Source organism: Narcine bancroftii, chromosome 2, assembly GCF_036971445.1.
Source record: "Narcine bancroftii isolate sNarBan1 chromosome 2, sNarBan1.hap1, whole genome shotgun sequence".
In the NCBI taxonomy this organism is placed as follows: Eukaryota; Metazoa; Chordata; class Chondrichthyes; order Torpediniformes; family Narcinidae; genus Narcine; species Narcine bancroftii.
The window spans coordinates 113,122,407-113,150,205 of NC_091470.1; the positions used below are offsets into that span (position 1 = coordinate 113,122,407).

A 27,799-nucleotide genomic window follows, 5' to 3' on the forward strand; every position below is an offset into this window, starting at 1 on the left:
CAGAGAATGGCAAATCCGACTGGGAAGACAAAACAGTCGCCTTCTGTTGAAAGAGGGAGTGCAGACTGAACCCGTTAACCAGAAAATGACTCAGGGATCAAATGTCAACATTTCCGATTCTTTTCTGACCCTTTCCCTCCCATTCTCCCAGGCTCTGTATCGTTTTGACTGACCACTTGTGAATGAAGACTGTCCTTCTGCTCGATTGACGCGAGTGAGGAAGGACAGACGCAAGAGGTTGTGAAATTCAATTGATATTGGCTTTCTTTTTTGCGAGGGTGGGGCATGTGGATGAGGCGGTGGGGGCGGAGTTGTTGGAAGAATAGTCTTTAAGCGTCGGCTGGGATTGACTGCAGGCAGTTCGGACTCGTGAGCAAACGCCGCGGTGTGGGAGACAAGTCCATGGATTTGCGCGCACCCTCCCCAAGTCCATAAGGTGGTAGGGAAGTGTTGGCAACTGGACCTGAAGATTCACTGCAAGTTTGGGGGAAAAGGCGAGTCTCCGCCTAAAATGGGGCTCCTCTCTGAAAACAAGACCTCGGTGTCCATCCTGAACTGCACGGCTTGTCGTCAGCCGGTGGACCCCATCCGAGCCGTGGCTTTGGGCGCCGTGCTGGGCTCCTTCATCCTGTTCGCGATGCTGGGGAACATCCTGGTGGTCCTGTCTGTGGTCTGCCACAGGCACCTGCAAACGGTGACCAACTACTTCATAATCAACCTCGCCATCGCCGACCTCCTCCTGAGCTGCTCCGTGTTGCCGTTCTCTGCCACCCTAGAGATCCTCGGCTACTGGGCATTTGGACGCATCTTCTGCAACATGTGGGCGGCGATGGATGTGTTATGTTCCACCGCGTCCATCATGAGCCTGTGTGTCATTTCCATAGACAGGAATATTGGAGTGAGCTACCCCTTGAGGCACCCCACCATAATGACGGAGAGGAGAGCCCTACTGACTTTGGTGGCCGTATGGGTTCTGGCTCTGGTTATATCGGTCGGCCCGTTGTTTGGTTGGAAGGAACCCCCTCCAGAAGACGAATCTATCTGCAGGATCACCGAGGAGCCCGGCTACGTCTTGTTCTCCGCCTTTGGGTCCTTCTACGTTCCCCTGACCATCATCCTGATCATGTACTGTCGGGTTTACATCGTGGCCAAGAGAGAAACCAAGAGTCTGGATGCCGGGACCAAGCGAGAGAGGATGCGGGCGGAGCAGGTCACCCTCCGCATCCACCGCAGAGACACCCAGCCCGACGCCTCGCCCAGACTCTCGGACTCCGGCTGCAAGAGCAAAAGCACCCAGCTGAAGACGCACTTCTCCGTGTTGCTTCTCAAATTCTCCAGGGAGAAGAAAGCGGCCAAGACCTTGGCGATCGTGGTGGGCGGCTTCATACTCTGTTGGCTCCCGTTCTTTGTCGTTCTACCCCTAGGTGAGGACAGATTTTGTTCAACGCCGCAACTATTGGGAAGTTCTGGGGGGTAGTTTTACGCAAGTTAACGGTTAGCGCACTTGCTGCGACTTGTTGGTTAAACTGCACGGGTTTCGCCTCTGACCTTGAGGCGGGGGGGTGGGGGGGGGGGCAAGACTGTGTGTCCAAAAACTCCACATCCCCCGGTGATCAGACGGTGCCGTCTCCATCAGCACCGTGAATCCATTCCCACGAAAGCATCGTGGGCCAAGGTTTTACCAAATCTTGCAGGGCCAAGAGTTAGAAAAGTTGTCTCCGGGCCAAATGAAGAAGGACTCTCGCCCGTCGAGAGGCAGCACTATTCAGGCGCCTTTTAAACGCATCTGTTAATAGGACAGGGACGGGGGCTAAAAAGAGCCGGGACAGTTTCATTCTGCAGGGAATTGAGTTCGAAAATCGCACCACCTTCAATACCCGATGAATGAAACTGTCCCGGGTTTTTTCATCAACCCATTCACTTTTTTTTTTAAACTACAGATCCTTCGATCTGAAATTTTAAAAAAGTTGGGGAAAAAAACATCCTAGAGAGAGAAAAACAAGATTAAGTTTCAAGTGGAAGACTTTTTTTTTTTTTTTTTAATTAAATTTTTTATTTTTCACACCATAAATCACAATAGCCATGATATACACTTTTTCTTTTCCACACATTTACAGTGACTTTTTCTCCCTCCCCCCTCCCTCCTCCCAAGCCACCGAACAGCCTACATGGTGTGCTGACTTGAATGCATACTGTACCTCCCCCCCCCAAAAAAAAACTAAACCCACCCTACCTTATAACCCTGTTTTTTCTTGCATCTTTGTGCCACATGTCCCCTCTTCTACCAATCTTGGTAAGACATTCTATCCACCCACTTCTTTTCTTTTTTTTTAAAAAAATTACCCCTAAACTTCCCTTCTTTCATTTTTTTTAATCCTAGTTTTCCTTTTCCAATCATATTTTCATGATGTCCCTCATTCAAATCAAAAAATCTTTTTTTTATAAGAGCAAACATCTTTCCAAAACTAAAGTGGTACAGTGTGTGCCCCATTAAACTTTGTACTAACTGCCTTTACTTCCAACTTCTGTTCTTCCCATCCTTTCTTTCATGTTGCTGCCTCTCATTTTGTCCCTGGCCATATCTCACTCTGGTTGCAACTCGAGGCCATTTCATTGTCAGGCCCCTGCCTTGAGGCCGGCTGCAGGAGCAGATGGGAAAACTAAGAACTTGCCTTTCAGACAGCAGCCTGCTCCAACATCCCATTCATATCAAGAGGCAACTTGTAGCGCCCTCTGGATCCGAAGAAGGAGGGGGGCGACTGGTGCCATAGCACCACTTGTCAGAGCAATGGCTGTCTTCCCTACTCAGACATAGGGGATTATGGGGAGGGAAGACAGCCATTGGTCTGCCATGTTTTGAGCCGCAGAGAGCGGCCCCCGCTGCCCTGCCACCCCTGCTTTGGAGGGAGAGGAGTGAGTGAAGAGATGGGTCGTTGGCTGATGGCACCATCATCCTGCCCCTAACCAGCCTCTTGCAGTGGCTGTACATTCAGGTAAGGCGGCGGAAGGCAGCACTCCACTGATGATCCATCCCTGAGAAGGGTTTGAATCAGTGACTCGGAGTCGGCCACGGCCCATTCAGGAAGGTGTGTCTTTAGCTGTAAAGGCAAAGAACCTCCGCCTTTACAAAGGAGTGTTTGGTCTACCTGAAATTGCCTTTATTGTTCTATGGCCCTCTTCCTTTTTCACACTTGCTGGGTTTTGCCTGCAATCTGCTTTTCATTTGTCTAGGCCCAGGCTCATTTCCTTCCACTTTTAAATAACAATAGCAGATATCTGGGATGTGATGCCCAGATTTAATTTGGTCCAGCAGGGAGCACATACACATTTATTTCAAAAATGTACTCCTTACTTCAGACAGGAATCCCTCAACAAGGGCTTGTCTTGATAAATCTGATTTAGGTATAGAAATGGATCCATTTTGCTGGTCCGACTTGTATTGGAAAGCATGATGAACACGATTAATGTAAGGAATCGGCTGGTGCAATAGAACTTCTTGCAACAGCTCTACCTGACTCCACAAAAGTTGCACAAATTCAAATCAGAAATATCAGTCCAATATTTTCAATGTGGTCAAGAAATGGGTACTTTCTTGCATTCAACCCAGTCATGCCCTAAAGTGAGGTCTTTCTGGAAAGATTTGGGTAATCTGGGGGGGGGGGGGGGGGAAGTACTGAAATTCAATACCCTCAGGCACCTGACTTATTGGGGAATTTAAAAGACATAAGACCCAAAATGAGGGTGTTGAAATCGCAATGAAAATTCATTAAGATCATTTTAGCAGTGGCCAAGAAATGCATAGAAGTTACTTGGAAATGTGATTCCCAACTAGATTTAGCCCGCTGGTAGATAGAAATACATAATTGTGTTCCCCTGGAAAAGATCACTTCTAACAGAAAATGACCAGTATGATGCATTTTTTTAAGAATATGGAATTCATACCCAAGGTACATTGGGGCAAATCTTTAAGGGATCCCCTACTGTCTCTTTCCCCACCACCCCCCTCCCCCTATTGCCGGCAGTGCCAAGGACCCAAAATAAGTCAGGTTATTTGTCCCTTGATGGGGGTGGGGTTTATGCGACTTGTTAAAAAAATTACCCCTTGTCTCCCCTAAACTTTCCTCCCTTCATTTTTAACCATATTTTTTTCCTTTTCCAATCATATTTTCATGATGTCCCTCATTCAAATCAAAAAATCTTTTTTTTTAAAAGAGCAAAGATCTTTCCAAAGCTAAAGTGGTACAGTGTGTGCCCCATTAAACTTGGTACTAACTGCCTTTACTTCCAACTTCTTCCCATCCTTTCATGTTGCTGCCTCTCATTTTGTCCCTGGCCCTTTCTCACTCTGATTGCAACTCGAGGCCATTTCATTGTCAGGCCTCTGCCTTGAGGCCGGCTGCAGGAGCAGATGGAAAACTAGGAACTTGCCTTTCAGAGAGCAGTTTACATAGAAACATAGAAGATAGGAGCAGGAGTAGGTCATTCGACCCCTCGAGCCTGCTCCGCCATTCAACGAGATCATGGCTGATCTTAAAGTTCAGTACCCCGTCCCCGCCTTCTCTCCATAACCTTTAATACCCTTATACTGAAGAAATAGATCTAATTCCCTCTTAAATATATTTAATGAACCTGCCTCTACTGCCCTCTGAGGCAATGAATTCCACAGATTCACCACCCTCTGGGTAAAGAAATTCCTCCTCATCTCGGTCCTAAATGGTTTGCCTATTATCCTCAAACCATAGCCCCGGGTTCTGGATTTTCTCATCATTGGAAATATCCCATCTGCATCCATTCTGTCCAGTCCTGCCAGAATTTTCTAGGTCTCTATGAGATCCTCTCTCAATCTTCTAAACTCCAGCGAGTACAATCCCAATTTGCGCAATCTTTCCTCATAAGTCATTCCTGCCATTCCAGGTATCAGCCTGGTGAATCGCCTCTGCACTCCCTCCATTGCAAGAACATCCTTCCTTAGATAAGGTGACCAAAACTGCACACAATACTCCAGGTGTGGTCTCACCAAGGCCCTATACAGCTGCAGTAAGGTATCCTTGTTCCTAGACTCAAATCCTCTTGATATGAAGGCCAACATACCATTTGCCTTTTTAACCGCCTGCTGTACCTGCATGCTCGCCTACAGAGACTGGTGTACAAGTACCCCTAGGTCTCTCTGCACTTCCCCATCTCTTAATCTATTGCCATTCAAATAGTAATCTGCCCTCCGGTTTGTATTACCAAAGTGGATAACTTCACATTTATCCACATTGTAGTGCATTTGCCATGTATCTGCCCAGTCCCTCAATTTATCCAAATCACACTGGAGCTTCCTGACCCCCTCTTCCGTGCACACAACCCCTCCTAACTTAGTGTCATCTGCAAATTTGGAGATATTACATCCAATCCCCTCATCCAGATCATTAATGTAAATTGTGAACAGCTGGGGTCCCAGGACAGATCCCTGTGGCTCCCCAATGGTCACCGCCTGCCACTCAGAAAATGAGCCATTTATCCCAACTCTCTGTCTTCTACCTGCCAGCCAGTTCCCAATCCACATCAATACTTTGCCCCCAATCCCATAAGCCTTGATTTTGTAAGCCAGTCGTTTATGCAGGACCTTATCGAAGGCCTTTTGGAAGTCCAGGTACACCACATCCACTGGCTCTCCCACATCTATTTTACCTGTCACCATCTCAAAGAATTCCAATAGATTTGTCAAGCACGATTTACCTTTTGTAAATCCATGTTGACTCCGTCCGATCCCTTTTCTGCTAGTCATATGCTCCGCTCTTACATCCTTAATAATGGATTCCATCATTTTGCCCACTACTGATGTAAGGCTCACCGGCCTATAATTCCCCGCTTTTTCTCTACCCCCCTTTTTAAATAGTGGGGTAACACATTAGCTACTCTCCAATCCATGGGTACTGATCCTGAGTCTATCGAGTTCTGGAAAATAATTCTTAAAGCATCTGCTATCTGAGAGGCCACTTCCTTAAGTACCCTAGGATGTAGATTATCAGGCCCTTGGGATTTATCGGCCTTCAATCCCATCAATTTCTCCAAGACCATGTCCTTAGAGATACTGATTTCTTTCAGTTCCTCCCTTGCATTAGTCTCTATGTTTCCCAACATCCTTGAGGAAATTATTTGTATCCTCCCTTGTAAAAACAGAATGAAAGTAAGAATTTAATTGGTCGGCCATTTCCTTATTCCCCATTATATATTCCCCTGATTCCGACTGCAAAGGTTCCTCTTATTTTGTTCTCTCCATTATCTTTCTCTGATCTTTTTCTCCCATTGGTTCAACATGGTCATTGAATTTGCATTTCTGTAGTATCATTGGAATTTTTCTTTATAATTACTTGAATCACATATTGGCTCTGACTTTAATATCAACATGCAGATCGAAATTTGTATTTTGCTATTATTATTGATATTTTTCTTTTTGATTATTCTTTGTTTTGACTGCATGTTGATTGAAAATTCTCAATGAAACATTCAAAAAATAAAATGACCATCTGGAAATTTCAGATAACCAGTATGAGCATTATACAGGCAAGTCACAGCTGAAGAGACTGCTTTAATGCACCTCAGTCTGAAAAGATATTGCACTATTTAGCCAAGTGATTTAAGATCCAGGGATGATTGAAATTAATAAACCAATTTAAGATGGGTCAAGGTCTATGGAGTGTTACCATGGTTAGAATGATGTAAAAACCAGGCACATCAGGATGCGGTGCTACACTGGTGAAGTGGAAGAAAAAACGCTACAAATTTCAGTGTGGAGGTTCTGCAGGAAAAAAAAGGTGGGAGTAGAAACTGTAGAGAGTGAGGGGAGCAGTAGACTGAAGAGGAATAAGAACAAATTCAGGAGGTGATTGAAGCTTCACAAAAGCCAGGGGTGAAGGTGACAATGTCACTTTTTTAAAAAAAGATTCATTCAATGGCTTCGCAGCCTGAACAAACCTTTAATTGTCAATCCCTGATTGTCCTGGAGAAGTTGCCTACTTGAGTGCCCTCAGTAGTTGAGATGTGGGTAAACCCAGAAAGCTGCAAGGACAGGAACCCCCGAGATTTTGACCCAGCGATGGTGAAGGAACAGAAATACATTATCTTTGTGTCAAGTCATTTTGATCCTTGAGTACAAGAATCTGCACTCTTGTGTCGCCATGTTAAAGTAAGTTCTGTGTAGAGGACACAATGAAGCAACAGACCCCTTATCAATGGTTCAACACTATTTTATTACTTTATAATTGGGAATTTTCTTAGAAGCAAAACCATTTTAAGTATTAACAGAGTTTTACTGCAAGAAGTCCACCTACTGCTCCAAGACACTGATATTTACAGACTGGCTTCCTTGTCATATTATCTCACACTATTTTTTTTATATAAAATTGGCAATTAAACAGTACATCAAAAGCTGGATCAAAGCAATATACGGTTGACTATCCTGCCCCACAGTCCTCATCAGAGGTCATTTATCAAAATGACCACTATAAATTATGTCCAGTTCAAATTTCTCATCTCCCTATGATTCCTGACCTGATATTTCCTCTAAAATTGTTTGTCACATGCCTGGCTGACCATCTGGTTGGACATTTCTCATGTTTTAGGGGGGCCATATTGCTTTTACAGTCTATTCAGTGTATCCAGCAGGGTTGTCCTTCAACATTTACTGCCATTGGTGGTATTAACAGGACCTGAAATGGCCATTTCCACCAAGGTCCCAATCTCTTCCAATCCCAATTCTTTATGAGAATGTGACCTCCAGGGTCGACATTAGGATCAGTAATAGTAAAACACGAAAGTCTGCAGGGGCTATGGTTGAATTAAAAACACAATGCTGGAGAAACTCAGCAGGTCAAACAGTGTACTTTATTCTTTCTTTCTTTGGCTTGGCTTCGCGGACGAAGATTTATGGAGGGGGTAAAAAGTCCACGTCAGCTGCAGGCTCGTTTGTGGCTGACCAGTCCGATGCGGGACAGGCAGACACGATTGCAGCGGTTGCAAGGGAAAATTGGTTGGTTGGGGTTGGGTGTTGGGTTTTTCCTCCTTTGCCTTTTGTCAGTGAGGTAGGCTCTGCGGTCTTCTTCAAAGGAGGCTGCTGCCCGCCAAACTGTGAGGCGCCAAGATGCATGGTTTGAGGCGTTATCAGCCCACTGGCGGTGGTCAATGTGGCAGGCACCAAGAGATTTCTTTAGGCAGTCCTTGTACCTTTTCTTTGGTGCACCTCTGTCACGGTGGCCAGTGGAGAGCTCGCCATATAATACGATCTTGGGAAGGCGATGGTCCTCCATTCTGGAGACGTGACCCATCCAGCGCAGCTGGATCTTCAGCAGCGTGGACTCGATGCTGTCGACCTCTGCCATCTCGAGTACCTCGACGTTAGGGGTGTGAGCGCTCCAATGGATGTTGAGGATGGAGCGGAGACAACGCTGGTGGAAGCGTTCTAGGAGCCGTAGGTGGTGCCGGTAGAGGACCCATGATTCGGAGCCGAACAGGAGTGTGGGTATGACAACGGCTCTGTATACGCTTATCTTTGTGAGGTTTTTCAGTTGGTTGTTTTTCCAGACTCTTTTGTGTAGTCTTCCAAAGGCGCTATTTGCCTTGGCGAGTCTGTTGTCTATCTCATTGTCGATCCTTGCATCTGATGAAATGGTGCAGCCGAGATAGGTAAACTGGTTGACCGTTTTGAGTTTTGTGTGCCCGATGGAGATGTGGGGGGGCTGGTAGTCATGGTGGGGAGCTGGCTGATGGAGGACCTCAGTTTTCTTCACCAAAGATAAATATACATAATCAATGTTTCTGCAGACTTTTCACTCAGATTATAATTACACAAGCTTTTCATTTCTTGTTTGTCTTGCAATAAATCTTGCTTGCAACCTGCCATGTCAGATTACTCTTCTAAACCATAAAGTTTTATCGTCAACCATTCCTCAAATTGACTGCAAGGGATACAGTTCACGTCACCTCTTTTTGGTGATTTTCATGGAAGGATAAACTTACTGTTCATTATCACAGATTCACTCAAATTACCCAGGAGGATTAGTTTGTTTCCCTTTGAGATTCGAGCTAGGTTGGGGAGTAAATCCCTCAAGATAGCATTCATAAATGTGCTGGAGAAACTCAGTGGACCATGCAGCATCCACAGCAAGTAAACAGTAACCAACGTTTCAGGCCTGACAGCCTCAGATCAACAGATATGATAGTGGAGTGATGTTCAAGTCTTTCACTATTGGATTTTCCCACAAGGGCCTTGAAATTCCAGGTCAAGATTCCTTTATTGTCATTATGGAACTCTATCTTCTTTATTATTAGGTCCATAATACACTGAAGACCAGGCTCAGCTGCATGGTCATTCACGCACGTGTACACAGGCACATGTGCGCACAAACATTTGAGGTTGCACAAAATAATACACAGGATGGGAACCCTCACCAATAGGAGAAGCAACATGGAGTCCTTTCAGAGACTTCTTGTCCATTGATTCACCTCCTGGGCTCCCACAATGTCTACAGCTGAATAGCCTCCTGTCCGTTCTAGCACTGAACTCGGGCTCCTAGTTCCAAACCTCCAATACGATTAGGAAGCTGACCAGGATATGGAGAATTGTGCATGCCTTTTAATGTGGGATGACTGTGGCATATACTGGCTACCACATGAATGTGCAGAAGAATGGGTGGGTTTGGAAGCAGTAGAGTGGCCAGGAGTTTGTGGAAGGTGGAGAGGAAGCATAGGCTGTGACGGGAAAGAGAGAGAGTGTGCAAGAGTGTTGGAGGAAGGTCAATTATACAGAATGGGAGGAGGAGGGAATGGGAAAGGCACACATGTAGCATGTGTGTATGCACGTGTGCTTGTGTACATCCATAAATGTCCATGCAATGGAGCCTGATCCCCAGTCTTCTCATAGCCCCTTACCCCAGGATCGTCTTAATTGTGACTAGCCCTGCGCTCCTTTGACAACCTTACTCCTGTTCACGCACACAGGGAATAGCTTTGGATTCCCTTTTATATCAGCAGTTACCCTTTTATCATGCTCTTTCTTTATTCCTTTTTGACATCGCCTCTGAACTTTCTGTGCTCAGCCAGTTTCTCCTTCTCCTTCATTGACAAACTTCATGCATATTTTCTCTGCTTTATTTTAGCCTCCATTGTGATGTTTATCCAGAGAACTCCAGATTTCAATTTCTCCACCCTCTCTCGTTGTAGCGTGCAGCTCAGGGCAGAGTCTCTGTTTATTCATGGCCTTCCTGAGCTCTGCAACAAACTGAAGAGATACCTCTCTCATCTTTCACCCCTCTCTGCTTCACCAGTACCTGACTGCACCCTGTTAAATGCCTCTCACTCCATCTGCATTATACAGACTCTGTCCCCTCTGCACTCTCAGAACTGATGAAGGGTTTTGGCAATTGTTTTTCTCCCACTGATGCTGCTCAACCTGCTGGGTTCCTGGACCAGATTATTTTTTGGTCCGGATTCAGAATCCGAATTTATCGTCATGAACATGTCAAAATTTGGTTGTTTTAGGGTAGCATCACGTTGCTATAAATTATACTTCAAAAATAAATAAATAGTGCAGGAATGTCTCAGGGATTTTCTCTCCAATCTTAAAAACAAACCTAGCTCGTATCCCAAAGGGAAACCAATTGATCCTCCTGGGTAATTTCAGTGAATCTGTAATGGACAGGAAGTTCATCCTTCTACAAAAGTCACCAAGTGGAGGGGAAGTGAACTATATCCCTTGCAGTCAATTTGAGGGGATGGTTGACAATAAAACTTTCATGGTTTAGAAGGCTAATCTGACCTGGCAGGTAGCGAGCAAGATCTATTGCAAGACAAACAAGAAATGAAAAGCTTGTGTAATTATTTTCTGAGTGAAACACAAAATTCTGCAGTTGCTATGATTTTTTTTTTTTTTTTTTTTTTAATTTTTTTATTTTTCACACCATAAATCACATTAGCCATGATATACACTATTTCTTTTCACACATATACAGTGACTTTTTCTCCCCCCCCCCCGCTTTCCTCCCAAACCACCCCCCCACCCCCCCCTCTCATCCATTTTAGGTATACAATCTAGGTTGCATTAATCCAGTCAGACAATGTTGTCATTCAACAAAATTACACCAGAAATTCTACTGAGTCCATTCTTTTCTTTCCTTCTCCTTCCATCAACTTAGGTAATGTTTGTCCCCGGTAGGTTTTCGCTATTGTATTTAATGTAAGGCTCCTATACTTGTTCGAATATTTCAATATTATTTCTTAACCAATATGTTATTTTTTCTAATGGAATACATTTATTCATTTAAATTTGGTAGTTTCTTCCTTTTAATTTGGTTATGTATTCCATTAATATTTAAAGACATATAGTTCAGCGTAGCCCTTTTATATTTTGTTTATCTTCTCTTTCCGTTTTTCCATCATTACCTTTCCTCCTTTTCCATTTCTGTTTTCTTATTTTCAACTCTTCATAAGACAACATTCCTACAACATCTAACATTTTCCTTATTCTCCTATTTCTATCTTATTTATCCCCAATCTCCCCTTCACCTCCTGAGTTGTCCTTTATCCCTTGTCGGACAACCACATCTCCCCTCTCCATTTGGATTTGCGAATCCACTCGCAAGCGTCAACTGATTGTGCAGTGACCGCTATTTCCCCCCACCCCGCCTCCCCCAGAAAAGATTTCACTTTTCATATGTCACAAAGGTCCCTCTTTTAATTCCCTCCTTATTCTCTCTATTCCATTACCTTCCCTTATTAATTCTTGTCTATACTATCTATATTTTCCTCTAAGTACAGATACATTCATGTATGCTCATTGTCTCTATTCACTCTTATACCTCTTTACCTGCATACATATCAATCGTGATCATTTTTACTCTCATTACCCGTCTTCATCCCTCAGTCTATTTTTGTCTTTACCCACATACATATCAGTCGTGATCATTTTAACTCTCATTACCCGTCTTCCTCCCTCAGTCTATTTTTGTAATTGTTCTGCAAATTTTCGTGCTTCTTCTGGATCCGAGAATAGTCTGTTTTGCTGTCCTGGAATAAATATTTTCAATACCGCTGGATGCTTTAGTATAAATTTATACCCTTTCTTCCATAAACTCGCCTTTGCTGTATTGAACTCTTTTCTCTTCTTTAGGAGTTCAAAACTTATATCTGGATAAATGAAGATTTTTTGCCCTTTATACTCCAGTGGTTTGTTGCCCTCTCTTACTTTTTCCATTGTCTTCTCCAGTACCTTTTCTCTTGTAGTATATCTTAGGAATTTTACTACAATAGATCTTGGTTTTTGTTGTGGTTGTGGTTTAGAGGCCAATACTCTATGTGCCCTTTCTATTTCCATTTCATGCTGTAGTTCTGGACATCCTAGGGTCTTAGGGATCCACTCTTTTATAAACTTGCAGTTGCTATGATTGTCGTAAAACGCACACGGTGAATGCTGGAGGAGCTCACTCTTGCCCTGTAGTGCTCGTAGGAGGTAAAGATATGTTACTGATGATTTCAGCCTGACCCTTCTTCAAGGTGCAGGTATGAGCATAGAAGCTTATCATTTTCTGATCCCTTCAACCAGGTACCATCAAAGAGCAGTGCCGAAACATTGGTTATGCATCTTTTCCAGGAAGAACACTGCATGATCTGCTGAGCTCCTCCAGCAGTTAGAAAACTCAGCAGGTTGGGCAGCATCCATGAAGGGAAAAGCAGAGTTAACGTTTAGGTCAATGACCTGCCATTCAAGGATTTCAACTAGGTTTATATACTCCTGAAGAATAATCCAGATGTGGTCATTTGGAGGACTCTCCCTTTATGATATACCCTGCTTTGCATTGCACAGAACAGCATGTCTGTTCTTTTGGGTAAAGCACAGAAATGCTGGAGGAACTCAGCTGGTCTGGAAGCGTCCATTGGAAATAAAGGTATATTACCATTGTGTCGGGCCTGAGCCCTTCTTCAAGGTATAAGCATACAGCTTATTATTTTCTGGAGCATTCAGGTTGTTTACAACTATTAATTTCAGTCCCATCCAGATTGATTTCACAAATATGGTATGGGAAAGTTATATTTTCAGTTTCTGACATAATTCCTATCACCATAATGGAGTTATATGATAATAAAAAATAATTCACTCAAAAATGGCTCATTCATGAAAAGTAGACTGAGAATGGAAAAAGAAAATGGGTCAGGAGGATGGCTTTGGCACCTGCAGTGTTGTGTGTCTCAATAAGAAGGGAAGCAGTGAGGGTCAGTGACCCAGCATGGCCAGTCAATAAGGTTAGGACTGTTTCTGTGTCTCCATGACTGAGTTTCCAGAGCCATTCAGGATAGAGAATTCTGAATGAGAACCCCTCTCCTGAAAGAAGCATCTCATCTCAGCCACAATGGTCAGCTCCTTGTCACAATGCAATGGCCCTCTTCTCAAGTCAAGTTTATTATCTGATTGCACAAGCCAACAGAAGTCGTTCTCCAGTCCTCGGGGCAAAACACACAGATGCACAACCAGACATAACACACATAGAGACAAACAATACATATGTAGGACAAGTATTCATGTATATAAATAAATATTGTTTCATAATGAGAGTCTTAGATGGTTAGTGCGAGCAGTTCCTTTGGTCGTTCAGTGTTCTCACTGCCCGTGAGAAGAAGCTGTTCCTCAGCCTGGTGGTGCTGGCTCTGATACTCCTGGATCTCTCCAGATGGGAGCAAAGGTGGGGGGGGGGGGGTGGGAGGAGGGAGACTTTTGTGATCCTCTCTGCTACTCTTATGGTCTTGAGGATTGACCTCCGATCCATTTATCTGCAGTAACCATATCACACCATGATGCAGAAGCCAGAACACTCTCGATAGCGCTCCTGTCAAAGGTTGACATAATGGCGGCTGGTAACCTTGCCCACTTCAGTCTTCTCAAGAAGTGCTGTTGTGCCTTCCTGACAAGTGAGATGTTGTTTTAAATGAACTCCAAGGAACATGGTATTCTCCACTCTCTCTACCACAGAGTTGTTGACCTGTAGTGGAGGGTGGTCTTTCCTGGTCCTTCTAAAGTCCATGATCATCTCCTTTGTCTTGTCCATGTTGATGAGATTTGCACCATTTCATGAGATTTTCCACAGGCACAAATGGTGTGGTGGTCAGCACAATGCTTTTACAGTGCCAGCTATCTGGACCAGGGTTCAAATCCTGCACTGTAAGGAGCTTGTAGATTCTGCCTGTGTCTGCATGGATTTTCCCCGGGGGTCTCCAGTTTCCTCCCACCATTCAAAAGCATACTGGGGATTGTCGGTTGATTGGGTGTAAATTGGGCAGCATGAGCTCGTGGGCCAAAAGGAGCCTGTTACTGTGCTGTATGTCTAAATTTTAAAATTGAAATTAAAAGATTTCTCTGTCCCCTCCAGAAGATTAGGCAATACCAAATATGACTCCCTTGTTCAGGAAGGGAGAAAGATCAAAGGCAAGGAACTGTAGGCAGGACGGTGACAAGCCCTTCTGGCCCATGAGCCCATGCCACTCAATTGCATCCAATTAACCTATATTTTAAAGGGTGGGAGGAAACTGGTCCTCTCGGGGTTGCGGGGGGGAGGGAAGAGAATGTACCAACTCTTTACAGGCTGTGCTGGGATCCAGTTAGTTTTTGGCTAGATGCTAGAGTCAAGAATCAAAGAAAAAAACAAGTAATCGTTTAGGAAATTTCAGTTTAATTAAAACAGGTCAATATGATTTCTTGAAATTCCCTGTTGCCCTACAAATGAATTTTCTATGAAAGCCAAGCATCAGCATCACTTTTGTATCCATCAGAGTTCAAAAAGCTAATTGCACCCTTTAATTTGGATTATAGATGCATTAAATTAGCAATGACAGAGCTTGCACAAAATCAGACGCTCCACGAAAAGTTAGCCAGATGGAACTGAATCCACGACTATTGATTTGATCACTTGAATTGGCATAGCACCATGAACTTCAGGCTCAGGGCTTCAGACCAGAGGTCCACAAATCTTGACCTCTTCATGAGACCATTGAAGAAGGTTGGTGGAGAAGAGATGTAACATCAGACCCAGAGGGCAACGCTTCTGCTGAGGTTGTTGCTAGGAAGCAGATTTTGTCACACAAAATGGCCAGATGCAGCAACTGTGGTATCGGACCAACGGAGGGCAGGTGTTCTCCAGCCAATCTTCTGGACAAAGTTAGCTTCCCTGGTTTTTATCAGTAAGAATTTTTTTAAATTCACATTGGCTCAGCTCTGTACATTCTAAAAGAAACAGAGGGTTATGTTAAATTGGGAATATGTTTGCAAAATATAACACTAATGCTATCCATAAACCCAGTTTAGCTGGAATGTGGGATATATGGACATGAACAGAAACTTGGTCTTGGAAGTAAGCTCTAAGGAAAGGAAGGTGTGAGGATGAGGAATTATTGTTGTTTTTTGTCATTTGTACAAGTACAACCCGATTAAAACCATGTTCTCCGGTCCTTGGTGAAAAACACACAGATGAATAATTTGTATGCAGGACAAGTATTCATATATACAAATAGATATTGTTTTGTGAATATGAGAGCCTTGGGTAGTTAATGTGAGCAGTTCCTTTGATCGTTCAGCATTCTCACTGCCCATGGGGAGAAACTGTTCCTCTGCTTGGTGGTGTTGGCCCTGATACTCCTGTATCTTTTTCCCAAAGGGAGCAACTGAAAGATCCTGTGTGCAGGGTGGAAGGGGTCCTCAATGATTTTCCACACCCTCTTCAGTCAACGATCCTGGCAGATCACATTGATGGGGGGGGGATGGGGGGGAGAGGGAGGGAGACTCCAATGAGCCTCTTTGCAACTCTGGTCCTGTGGATTGACCTCCAATCCATTTCTCTGTAGGAACCGTACCACACTGTGATGCAGCCGGCCAGGATACTCTCAATTTAGTTCCTATAAATGATTGTTATAATCATGGCCAATAGCTTTGGCCATTCCAGTCTTCTCAGGATGTTCAGTCACTGTTGCACCTTCCTGACAAGTGAGGAGATATTGCATGTCCACAATAGGTCAACAGTTAAATGAACTCCAAGGAACTTGGTTCTCTCCACTTTCTCCACTTCGTGTAGTGGAGGGGTGGTCCTTGATCCTCTTGAAGTCCATGATCATCTCTTTTATCCTGTTCATGTTGAGACTCGTGATATGGTGCGAGAGTACCAACCTGAGATTTTCCACCTCTTCTCTGTAGTGCAACTCATCGTTGTTGCTGATAAGAATATCTATTGTTATGTTATCTGCAAACTTGATGACGCTGTTGGAGCTGGATTTGGCGATGCAGTCGTGGATCACTAGATGAACAGGAGCGGTGCGCTAGTGCTCAGCGTGACGGTGCTCGACATTCTGCTGCCTGTGGTCTTTCTGTTAGGAAGTCCAGAATCCAATTATAGGAAGGTGTGTTGGGTCCCAGTGAGGACAGCTGGGACTCAACCTGATGGAGGTGTTTAGGGAGGGTGGTTCATAGAGCGCCATCTATCCAGCTGAAAGTGCAGTTGGCAACTCACACCCAGAGTTAGAATAAGGCAGTGACCCCAGGGCTGTAGTAAATACAGAGACTGATGAAGTCCCAGAGGGACTGAGCATGCAGAGACTAGGCAATGTTTGATACAACTGCGACATTGGTGACAGTTCATCAGTTGGTGAGTACTCGGGACTCTCTGGTTCTACGTCAGTTTGAATTCGCCTCAGTTTAGGGAGGGTGGTTCATAGAGCGCCATCTATCCAGCTGAAAGTGCAGTTGGCAACTCACACCCAGAGTTAGAATAAGGCAGTGACCCCAGGGCTGTAGTAAATACAGAGACTGATGAAGTCCCAGAGGGACTGAGCATGCAGAGACTAGGCAATGTTTGATACAACTGCAACATTGGTGACAGTTCATCAGTTGGTGATTACTCGGGACTCTCTGGTTCTACGTCAGTTTGAATTCGCCTCAGTGAATCCTTTCTTTTCCAGGAAGCCTGGAATGGGCCAGTCCTCTGCTCAACTGAGAAAATTCTCATTTGTCCATGTTATTTTCTAATCTAAAACTGAACAATTGACTCATTCCACGGATGTTACTTTCCCTTCAAATTAAGTAACAGGTGTTTGGCTTCATCGTAACCTTTCTGTGCTACATTCTGTCAAATTAATTCAGCAAATTATTTCTTCCTCAATTCTGTGGCAGGTGTGATTAAGATTGTCTACTCTATAAAAGCCATTGTGTGTTTAATTGGAACAGTGAGCATGCCCTTTAAGTAATTTCATATTGCATTGAAACTTTCTGTTCACATCAATTATGGACAAAGGAAAGTTGAACTGATAAAAGCTAATCTACATTCTATGACACACAAAGACTATTAATGAATACAAATCACAGGAGGAAAAACAGGATTTTTTTTAACAGAACTGAGACTTGGAAGAATTTATACAATAAATAATTTCTTTAAGATTCAGTCAGTTAAAATAAAATTAAAATCAATCTCAGATTTTCTTTGAAGTGCAGAAGAATGAGAGGTGACTTAGAGGTCGACAAGATTATAGATAAGGTGGACAGCAAAGGAGTAGAGCAAACACCAGAGGACTTGTGTACAAAGTGAGGGGAGGTAAGTTTAGGGGAGACGTCAGGGGTAAGTTTTGGGTTTTTTACACAGAGTTGTGGGGGCCTGGAATGCCTTGCCAGGGATGGTGGTGGAGGCTGAAACATCAGGAGCATTTAATCTTAGATGGGCACATGGAGGGAAGAAAAATAGAGGGTTATGGGGTAGGAATTTTTTGGGAAAGTATAGGGCGGCGCAATATTGTGGGCCGAAGGGCCTGAACTGTGCTGCAGTGTTCTATTTTCTAAGATGGTTGTAATTTTCCTCCGGGAATGTGGTTCTTGCTACAATGTGGAGGGGTTGGCAGAAAAAACATTGCACTTAGAGAGGAAATGCATGAGAGTATGGGGAGGCAACAACTACAAAGAACACTCTACAGCAGACCTTTTAGAAAGGGGCCATTCTAATCAAAGCCAGCAGAGCAGTAACTGGTGAGGAGGAAAACTGTAAATCTCTAATATTGATTGATATGTGATCTGTCCTGTCACTAAACGCTCAGCAATACAACACCTGCAGATTAGAATCTAAACGCAAGATGCCGAAGGAACTTAGCGGGTCAGGCAGCATCAGTGGGAGAAAAGGATCAGTTAACATTTTGGGCCAGAACCCTTCATCAAGACTGGGGATCCAGAGAGAGAAGCTAGAGCAGAGAGGACAGTCAATGAATTACTTCTGATGTTCTGATAATGTAGGAGAACTGGGCAAGCAGTGCATACTGGGGAAAATCCCACAAGCATCCTGGTAATAATGAGTCAGTCTATCTGTTGAGCAAAGTTTAACATTAGCTGGCACACTGGATAATAAATCTGTAGCTTTTTTAAAAAAAACCATTTTATCAATACAGTACAAGGCCATTCCAGCCTATGAAAGGGTGACACGGTTGGTGTAGCAGTTAGTGCAACGCATTTACAGCGCCAGCGATCGGGACTGGTGTTCAAATCCCGCACTGTCTTTAAGGAGTTTGTACGTTCTCCCTGAGTTTGCATGGGGTTTCCCCGGGGGCTCCAGTTTCCTCCCGCCATTTGAAATGTACCTGGGGTGTAGGTCAATTGGGTGTAAATTGGGCAGCACAGACTTGTGGACTGAAAGGGCCTGTTACCGTGCTGTATGTCTACATTTTTTTATTTTAAAATTTAAACCTGAGCTGCCCAACTACATCCTAATAACTTACCAACCCCTTTTGGAGGGTGGGAGAAAACTGGTGTACCCAGGGAAAACTCACCCAGGTCACTCACACAAACTCCTTACTGACAACACCAGATGGAAAGAATCCTTTGTGCCCACCCAAGAGAGCAACCTAACTCTTGACTTAACCTTGCATTTATCAGGAAGATCTTCTAGAACTTTCCTAGTTCTGCAATCAAGCATCAACCCTCATTTTTGTACACATCACTAGAGAGGGACTCGACTTCATAAGCCTTTGTGATAGGGATAAGATTCTACCCAATGAAACACAGTTGCCATAAAGGAGACTACAGCCATATTCTGGAATGATAATGAGAGGTTATCATACCAACCATACGAGACTCATATTACTAAACAAGATTTATTTTGTAGTCCGTACTTGTGTAATTGTCGATTCTGTGTATTAGTCAACCCCCCCCCACCCCCCGGACTTTTTATGGAGCAAAAATTGGGTGTTATTGTATGAACTATGTAAAAGTCGACGACCCCCCCCCCCCCAACCCCTTAATTTTGGCTCCTGCTACCAACCTATCCAAGCTCCCGACTGTGGATCCCGACTGTCCTCCCTCTGAGCTCCCAATGCCAAGGCTGCCCAGCCATCTGAGTTCTGCATGTCCCGGCCATCCGAGCTCCTGATGCATTGAACAGTGCAGGTACTTACTGGGGGGTCAAAGGGTTGACCTGTGTAAAAGTGGTGCAAAAATTTGACAATTACATGAGCATGTATGTCATGGTTGTGTCTGCGTGTTTTGCACCCAGGACTAGAGAGGACTGTTTCATCAGGGTGCAGCGTGCAATCAGATGATAATAAACTTGATCTTATCAAGGTCAGTGAAGGCCCCTTAGTTTCAGTGGTTTTCACACCGACTCCAGAATTTTACTGAGTAGGAGAAAACGTGGCCACTTGCCATTCACCCAAATACCACTTGGTAATCGTCAGTGATAGCCGACTGTGTCCCTTCCCATGTCCTTGGTTGTATTGTTTTTACATTTCCAACAGATCATCTGGAAATATCATTTTTTTTAATTAAAAAGAACAGCATGTCCCTTCTACAGAACTCAAAACATGGCTAGTGAACATGATATCCAATGGGAACCAGCACATTTACCAGACTCCGACCAAGCACAAACTGGAGGGACAAACCCACATATTCTGTCTGAGCACCCTCCAACCCGATGGCATTAACATCCATTAGAACATACCCCTACCTTCCTCTCAGCTCTCTCGCTCATATCCCTTTTCCCTCTGTCTCCTTTCACAGAGCCAAAATCAATTCTCAACTTTCCTCTTGTATCCAATTAACACCTTTTGTCTGTTGGTTTGGACTCCTTCACCCCCCCCCCATCCTTTAGCCCAATGGTTCTTAACCTTCTTCTTTCCACTGACATCCCACTTTAAGTATTCCCTATGTCATTGGTGCTCTGTGATTAGTAAGAGATTGCTTAAGGTGGGATGTGGGTGGAAAGAAAGTTTGAAAACCACTGTTTTAATTGTCCCTCATTGACTCATTATGTGCACAGTTTCAGAACTCCAAAGGAAATGGGCCAATGACAATTTTTCTCAAGCGAAATATTTCAGTAACAATTGGGTCCAGAGCAGTGATTCTCAACCTTCCCTTCCCATCCACATCCCACCTTAAACAATCCCTTACTAATCACAGACCACTTGTGGCACAGGGATTAGTGATATGAGTGGAAAGAAAAAGATTGAGAATCATTGCTTTAGTCTTTATTCAATCACCTTCCTGTTTTTTTTTGCTTAAACCTTGAGGAAGGTCTCAGGCCCAAAACATCAGTTATATAACTATACATCCTATGGACGCTGCGAGATGAGCTAAATTCTTCCAGCATTTCTGTATTTTTACTACAATCATAGTGTCTGCAGAATTTCGTGTTTCACTACATTTATATTTTTATTTATTTGTTAAAAGTACCTTGAAAACATAATGATTCACTACATATATGCAAATTATTAGTTATAGCTCGAGATTACTCCCATTCATCAACTTAACACCTTGCTAACTTTAATAGGTTACCTGAAAAGATTGGATAAACACATTCAAAACCCATCATCTTATGGTGCGCTGTCGTACAGAAAAGCAGACACAAAAGTTAAAGACTGATCAACAGGCTTTATTCCACTTAAAGTCCCTGGTGCAGTTAGCTGTAGCTCCAAGTGACTGACCTCGAGGTGCAAGATGTGGCTTGTATCCCGGCGGATGGTTGGGAGCTGATTGGGTGGGGCTTGGTCCATTTAGGTCAGCTGGTTGACAGCTGGCCAAATGTTGTCTTGTCCTCTGGTGCTCTTCCTGCAGGTACACTGGTTGCCCTCTGCAGTAGGTTAGTGGTGTATCACTATGGAGTCCTTGTGAAATCATGCTTATTCAAAATACTGGAGAAGAAACATGCTTCCTTCCCAACATTGTCGGGTTCTGATGAAAGAGAATTTGAAACTTTGATCCTGTTTCTCTAACACAACAACTGCTGCATCACTTTCTCTTTCCAACGTATTCTTTTCTGCCACTTTCATTGTTTATTCTGCCATTTCCTATATCCCCTCTCTCCCTATGTATGTCATACCCGTGCCTGCTCATTACATCAATGGGGCAAGGAAGTTGCCCAGTACTTGAAGTAAGTAGGTATACGTTGTGTGTAACATGAATGGGGCTTCTTTTAATGTCAAGCACTAAACCAAGATGAGAGAAATATATGAATTCCAGAGATCCACAGAAATATAGTGATAGTTAAAAAAATTTAAAAGTGGAGCCAAGCTGCCATCTGACATGGTGAATACAGGCATACTCTTAAGCTTTAAAAATAAATTGGATAGATATATGAATGGGGGAGGACTGGAGGGTTATGGAATGGATCGATGGGACTAGCAGTATGTTGTTTTTGGCACAGACAAGAAGGGCCGAATAGCCTGTTTTCTCTGATGTAGTATTCTGTGGAAAGAATTCGATATGTAGTGGTTCTATGTACACCCATCAGTAAAACAGGAAGGTCTGTGGACACTGATGGTAGTGCAATACACAAAAGTACTGGAAAAGCTCAACAGGTCACCCAGCATCTTTTTTGGACTCCGTCGGTCATGGTCGACCATAGGTACTGCGCCTCTGGTAGTCACTGTGGAATGGTTTCTCCAGGGTGTAAGCCAGGACAGAGTTGATTTGGAGATCCGTCTATTGCCTATGCAGTAGGAACTCCCATGCTTGGTTCAGCATCATGCTGAAGAAGATTGAAAAGAGGGTTGGTGCGAGAACGCAACCTTGCTTCACGCCATTGTTAATGGAGAAGGGTTCAGAGAGCTCATTGCTGTATCTGACCCGACCTTGTTGGTTTTCGTGCAGTTGGATAACCATGTTGAGGAACTTTGGGGGGCATCCGAGGCACTCTAGTATTTACCAAAGCCCTTTCCTGCTCACGGTGTCGAAGGCTTTGGTGAGGTCAACAAAGGTGATGTAGAGTCCTTTGTTTTGTTCTCTGCACTTTTCTTGGAGCTGTCTGAGGGCAAAGACCATGTCAGTAGTTCCTCTGTTTGCGAGACATGAAAGACCTCAACAATGAAGACGCTGTTTACATCCGGTACTGCACGGATGGCAGTCTCTTCAATCTGAGGCGCCTGCAAGCTCACACCAAGACACAAGAGAAACTTGTCCGTGAACTACTCTTTGCAGACGATGCCACTTTAGTTGCCCATTCAGAGCCAGCTCTTCAGCGCTTGACGTCCTGTTTTGCGGAAACTGCCAAAATGTTTGGCCTGGAAGTCAGCCTGAAGAAAACTGAGGTCCTCCATCAGCCAGCTCCCCACCGTGACTACCAGCCCCCCCACATCTCCATCGGGCACACAAAACTCAAAACGGTCAACCAGTTTACCTATCTCGGCTGCACCATTTCGTCGGATGCAAGGATCGACAACGAGGTAGACAACAGACTCGCCAAGGCAAATAGCGCCTTTGGAAGACTACACAAAAGAGTCTGGAAAAACAACCAACTGAAAAACCTCACAAAGATTAGCGTATACAGAGCCGTTGTCATACCCACACTCCTGTTCGGCTCCGAATCATGGGTTCTCTACCGGCATCACCTACGGCTCCTAGAACGCTTCCACCAGCATTGTCTCCGCTCCATCCTCAACATTCATTGGAGCGACTTCATCCCTAACATCGAAGTACTCAAGATGGCAGAGGCCGACAGCATCGAATCCATGCTGCTGAAGATCCAACTGCGCTGGGTAGGTCACGTCTCTAGAATGGAGGACCATCGCCTTCCCAAGATCGTGTTATATGGCGAGCTCTCCACTGGCCACCATTACAGAGGTGCACCAAAGAAGAGGTACAAGGACTGCCTCAAGAAATCTCTTGGTGCCTGCCACATTGACCACCGCCAGTGGGCTGATATCGCCTCAAATCATGCATCTTGGCACCTCACAGTTCAGCGGGCAGCAACCTCCTTTGAAGAAGACCGCAGAGCCCACCTCACTGACAAAAGACAAAGGAGGAAAAACCCAACACCAAACCCCAACCAACCAATTTTCCCCTGCAACCGCTGCAACGGTGTCTGCCTGTCCCGCATCGGACTGTCAGCCACAAACGAGCCTGCAGCTGACGTGGACTTTTACCCCTCCATAAATCTTCGTCTGCGAAGCCAAGCCAAAGAGGAACCCCACCCCCCATGCTAATGACAAGACTAAAGGAACGACGAAGGTCGATACAGTTTTGTGCCAGCAGCAAAGCAGGAGTTGGCGTGCCGGTACTGAGTACAGCAGTCAGCTGCCTTTGGGACTCTGTCTCTGGATTTTTCCTCAGGGTTTACTCCCAAAGCTTTTTGCACCTATAGGAAGGGTAACCAATATTTCAGGCCTGAGCCTTTCCTCAAGGTATAAGCAAGAAGAAAGCAGGTTCCTGAGTAAAAAGTCAGGGGGCTGAAGAGAGGAGGAAGGGGCAGGGCAGGGGGGGGACGGGGAGGAATTACAGCCCTTAGGAAATGGTGGAACTGTAGAAGAGAGAAAGCGATGGGGGAGGGTAGCTCTCTGAATGTAAATCGAAGGGGGTGGAGAGCAGGAGGAAAAGAAACACGGTTAGAGAAAGAGAGATTCGAGAGAGGGGTTTAATGGAAACTGCAGAAGTTGATAGCTAATTCCATCTGGAACCCAGACAGAATATTAGATGTTGTATTAGGTGTTGTTCATCCAACTGATGGGTAGCCTCGGTTTGGCAGGGCATGAGGACGTGGACCGATATCTTGTTGTGGGAATTGGGTGTGGATTATTACCATTATAAACAATAACACATGTCCCTCCCACTGAAACCCACCTCAACCATCATCTCCTACCTTTCAGGTCTCCTTCATACAAGACAAAACATTTAAACATTAAATAAATAAAAATGACGACATGCAAACTCCACACCGACAGCACCCAAGGTCAAGATTAACCCAGGTTCCTGGAGTTGCAAGGCAGTTGTGTCAATGTGCTGCACATTGATTCTCAAGCTGAAGAAAGCTTTGCACCTATTGTTCTGCATTACAGCACAGGCTACCTATAGTGTGAAGCACCAAATGATTTGAATAGTGTCAGTCTCCTCCCTTCTGTCTAGCTCCCCCTCTTATCTCCTGGAATTCTTGCCACATGATTTGTTTCTCATATACCTATTCACACGGGACAATTGTGGAGGCCAGTTCACTGGGTACATATAAGACTGAGGTCTTGATGGAGAAGGGAATCAAAGTTTCCAGGGAGAAGGGTATTTACAGCTCTCCTCTGGGATGAAATCAGAGGACGAGTTTGGGGGGAGTTCGGAGGGAACCCATGTCAATTCCATGCTGATTAAACCTGAAGACAAGTTCAAGTTTATTATTATCTGAGGACATACACAACCTGAAGAAACAGTGTTTCTCCGGACCACAGTGTGCGTGCGTGGACACACACACTATCACAAGAACAAAAATATATAATTTAAAATAAATATATACAGATATTTTGGGATTATTTCACCCGAGCCCCACTCACTACTGCACCACCCCAGTTATAAGGATATGTTGGAACTGTTCAGCACAGCAAACAGAATCACTAGAAGGCAGGGCTCTCTGAACAAGTTGCAGAACTGCTGCTTAACTAACCTGAGTTACCGCGGTTTGGTAACTCGTTGGACATGGCACTAGATCATTGGCTCACTGGACACAAAGTTCAAATTCATTGTCAGAGTACATACATGACATCACTTACAACCCTGAGATTCTTTTTCCTGAGGGCGAAGCAGAATTTCTACTGATCAGTAGTGCAAAAAAACTGTACTCAAGAAAAGATGTGTATACAAAAGAGAGAAACGTAAACAAGAAGGTATTGTAAACAAACTTCAATACAGAAAATTAGTAATTAAAAAATCTGTGTGCAAACTAATAGTCCTTAAAAGAGTCTCTGGAACCTGACACCACCAGGTTCAGGAACAGTTGCTATTCCCTCCACCATCAGACTCCTAAATTGCTTCGATCAGAGATTAATTTACCTTTTACAGGATTTTCCACTGAAAGGTATTGGTGCCCCTGACCAGGCCATGATGCAGCCTGTCAGCACATTTTTCACTACACCTCTAGAAGTTTGCCAAGGTTTCGATGTCATACCAAACCTCTGGAAACTCCTGAGGAAGTAGAGATGCTGACATGTTTGCTTCATGATGACATTAGTGTGTTGGGCCCAGGAGATGGTGACTCCCAGGAATTTAAATTTGCTCAGCCTCTCTACCTCTGATTTTCCCCATTGATCACTGGATTATACATCGCTGGTATTCCCCTTCTAAAATCCACTATCAGCTCCTTGAGTTTGGTGATGTTAAGTGCAAGGTGCACCATTCAGGCAAGTTTTCAATCTCCCCACTACCATGGTATCATCAGTGGATTTGTAGATGGTGTTACTTGCTGGTGTCATTGTACTGAGCCACACGAGTTCAAATGTGCATTTGTCAGGTAAATTAAATCAGATGCAAATGAGTTCAACCAACGAGGCTCATGAAATATTAGTAAGGACTATCTGCCGGAGGAACTGAGTGGGTCAAGCAGCATCAGTGGGTGAAAGAGAATGCTTTTAAACAAGAAGGTCTGCAGATGCAGGGGGAGCGTGCCATACACAAATGTGCTGCAGAAACTCTGGCCACGTGACTTGCCAAGTTTTCTTCCCAGCACAGTTGTGTACTCAAAGTTGATGATGATTCGAGCTGAAATCCTTAATTGAGACCTGGGGAAATGTAGAAGAGTTGGCATTTGCAATATTCTGCTTCCAATTATCTTATCAAAAATAGTGCTTTAAATCCCTCTTCCTTTCCAATAAATATAGAACATCGCCATCTCAGTTATTTGTGACCTCTGGCCAGAAATGTATTATATTTAGCTACAATAGAAATAACAGTTTTGACAAATAGCCAGTTTTGAGACACGCAATTTCTTATTTACCATTACTAAAGAAACCTTGTTGAAGGGAGGTACTGGAGTCAACTCAGCAGGTCACGCAGTGATCATAGAAACATAGGGGCAGGAGTCGGCCATTTGGCCCTTCAAGCCTACCCCGCCATTCAATATGATCATGGCTGATCAGTACCCGGTTCCTGCCTTCTCCCCATACCCCTTGATCCCCTTATCCACAAGGGCCAAATATTGAAAGGAACCTGCCTAAAACTATTTCCTGTGGCAAAGAATTCCACAGATCCACTACCCTCTGAGAGAAGAAATTTTTCCTCATCTCAGTCCTAAAAAACTTCTCCCTTATTCTTAAACTGTGACCCCTGGTTCTGGTTTTTCCCAGCATTGGAAACAACCTACCTGCGTCTAGTCTGTCTAAATCCTTAAGAATTTTATACGTTTCTATCATAGGAAGAAAAGATATATAACCAATGTTTCGGGCCTGAGCCCTTCATCAAGGTACAAGCAGAAAGCAGGCAGGTGTCTGAATAAAAAGATGGGGGGAGGAATAAAGAAGGGCCTGGGGGAGGAGCAGAGGAGGATATGCCTGGGAGGGCAGAAGAGGAGGGAAAAAAAAGTTGAGGTGCTGGGAGATTCAAAATTAAATAATAGTTTTTTTTACCCATTTTGCCTCACAGGTTCTTTTTTTCCAGCTTACAAACCCCCAGAGACTGTCTTCAAAATAACATTTTGGCTCGGATATTTCAACAGCTGCCTAAACCCCATTATATACCACTCTTCAAATCAAGAATTTAAAAAGGCATTCCAGAATATTTTGAAGGGCCATTGCAGGCACAGAACACGCTCATACACCAAACAGTCCTTGGGTGACGGTTCAGCAAGCGGCGGCCACTCAAAGGGAAGGGACAGGGAATTGGGACACCTCTCCATGGAGTCCCAGGGAGCTTTCTACAAGGTCTCAGAGCCAATCGGGGTGTGTGAATGGATGTTGTTTTCGGATCCCGGCGTGAAAAGGAAGCACAATCCGAACTGCCAAACACGGGTCAGCGGAGGCAACTCGATTCTACATTCCTGCTGCGCTGTTTCTAGCCCCAGTACGGGTGCATCCATATATTGGGAACAAAGTCGTTTAGAGGCTCAATAAATATATTTTGAAACTGGACACTGACTCATTCGGAAATTACAGGAATCCAGTCTGGGCCAGATGCTCACACGTGAGATAACTGCCAACCCTAATATTTCCATGCTCGTTTGACAAAAAAAAATGCATCTCAAAACTTATCCAAACTGTGTTTATAACCAATACGGCAAATTTAAAACAAGATTTTAAAAATATAATGTGCAATCTGCTTCTGGAGATGACAGGGTCACCAGCCTGGCGGAACAGCATCTGGAGAGATAACGCTTTGTTGCTTTCCAACCAAGGATGTTTCTTCAGTTGCACACACATCTACTTGAAGCATGAACCAGCTCTACTTACTAATCTCTAATCTTGAACAATTCCTCAATTGCATACAGGTTTACTTGGAAAGTGAATCCACTGTACTTAATTTAAATGATGTAACTTTGATTTTCCATCGTCTGTTATAAGCTTTATTTGA

At 44.2% G+C, this 27,799-nt stretch overlaps 1 protein-coding gene across 1 annotated transcript; it reads left to right on the forward strand.

Annotated features, from left to right (window-relative positions):
• The first annotated feature begins 404 nt into the window (after nt 1-404).
• LOC138752443 (alpha-1A adrenergic receptor-like) lies at nt 405-27,799 on the forward strand. The gene is made up of 2 exons (XM_069915291.1): nt 405-1,424; nt 26,876-27,799. Exons 1-2 carry the CDS (start codon nt 512-514, stop codon nt 27,340-27,342), a joined length of 1,380 nt encoding a protein of 459 aa, XP_069771392.1. The 5' UTR covers nt 405-511; the 3' UTR covers nt 27,343-27,799.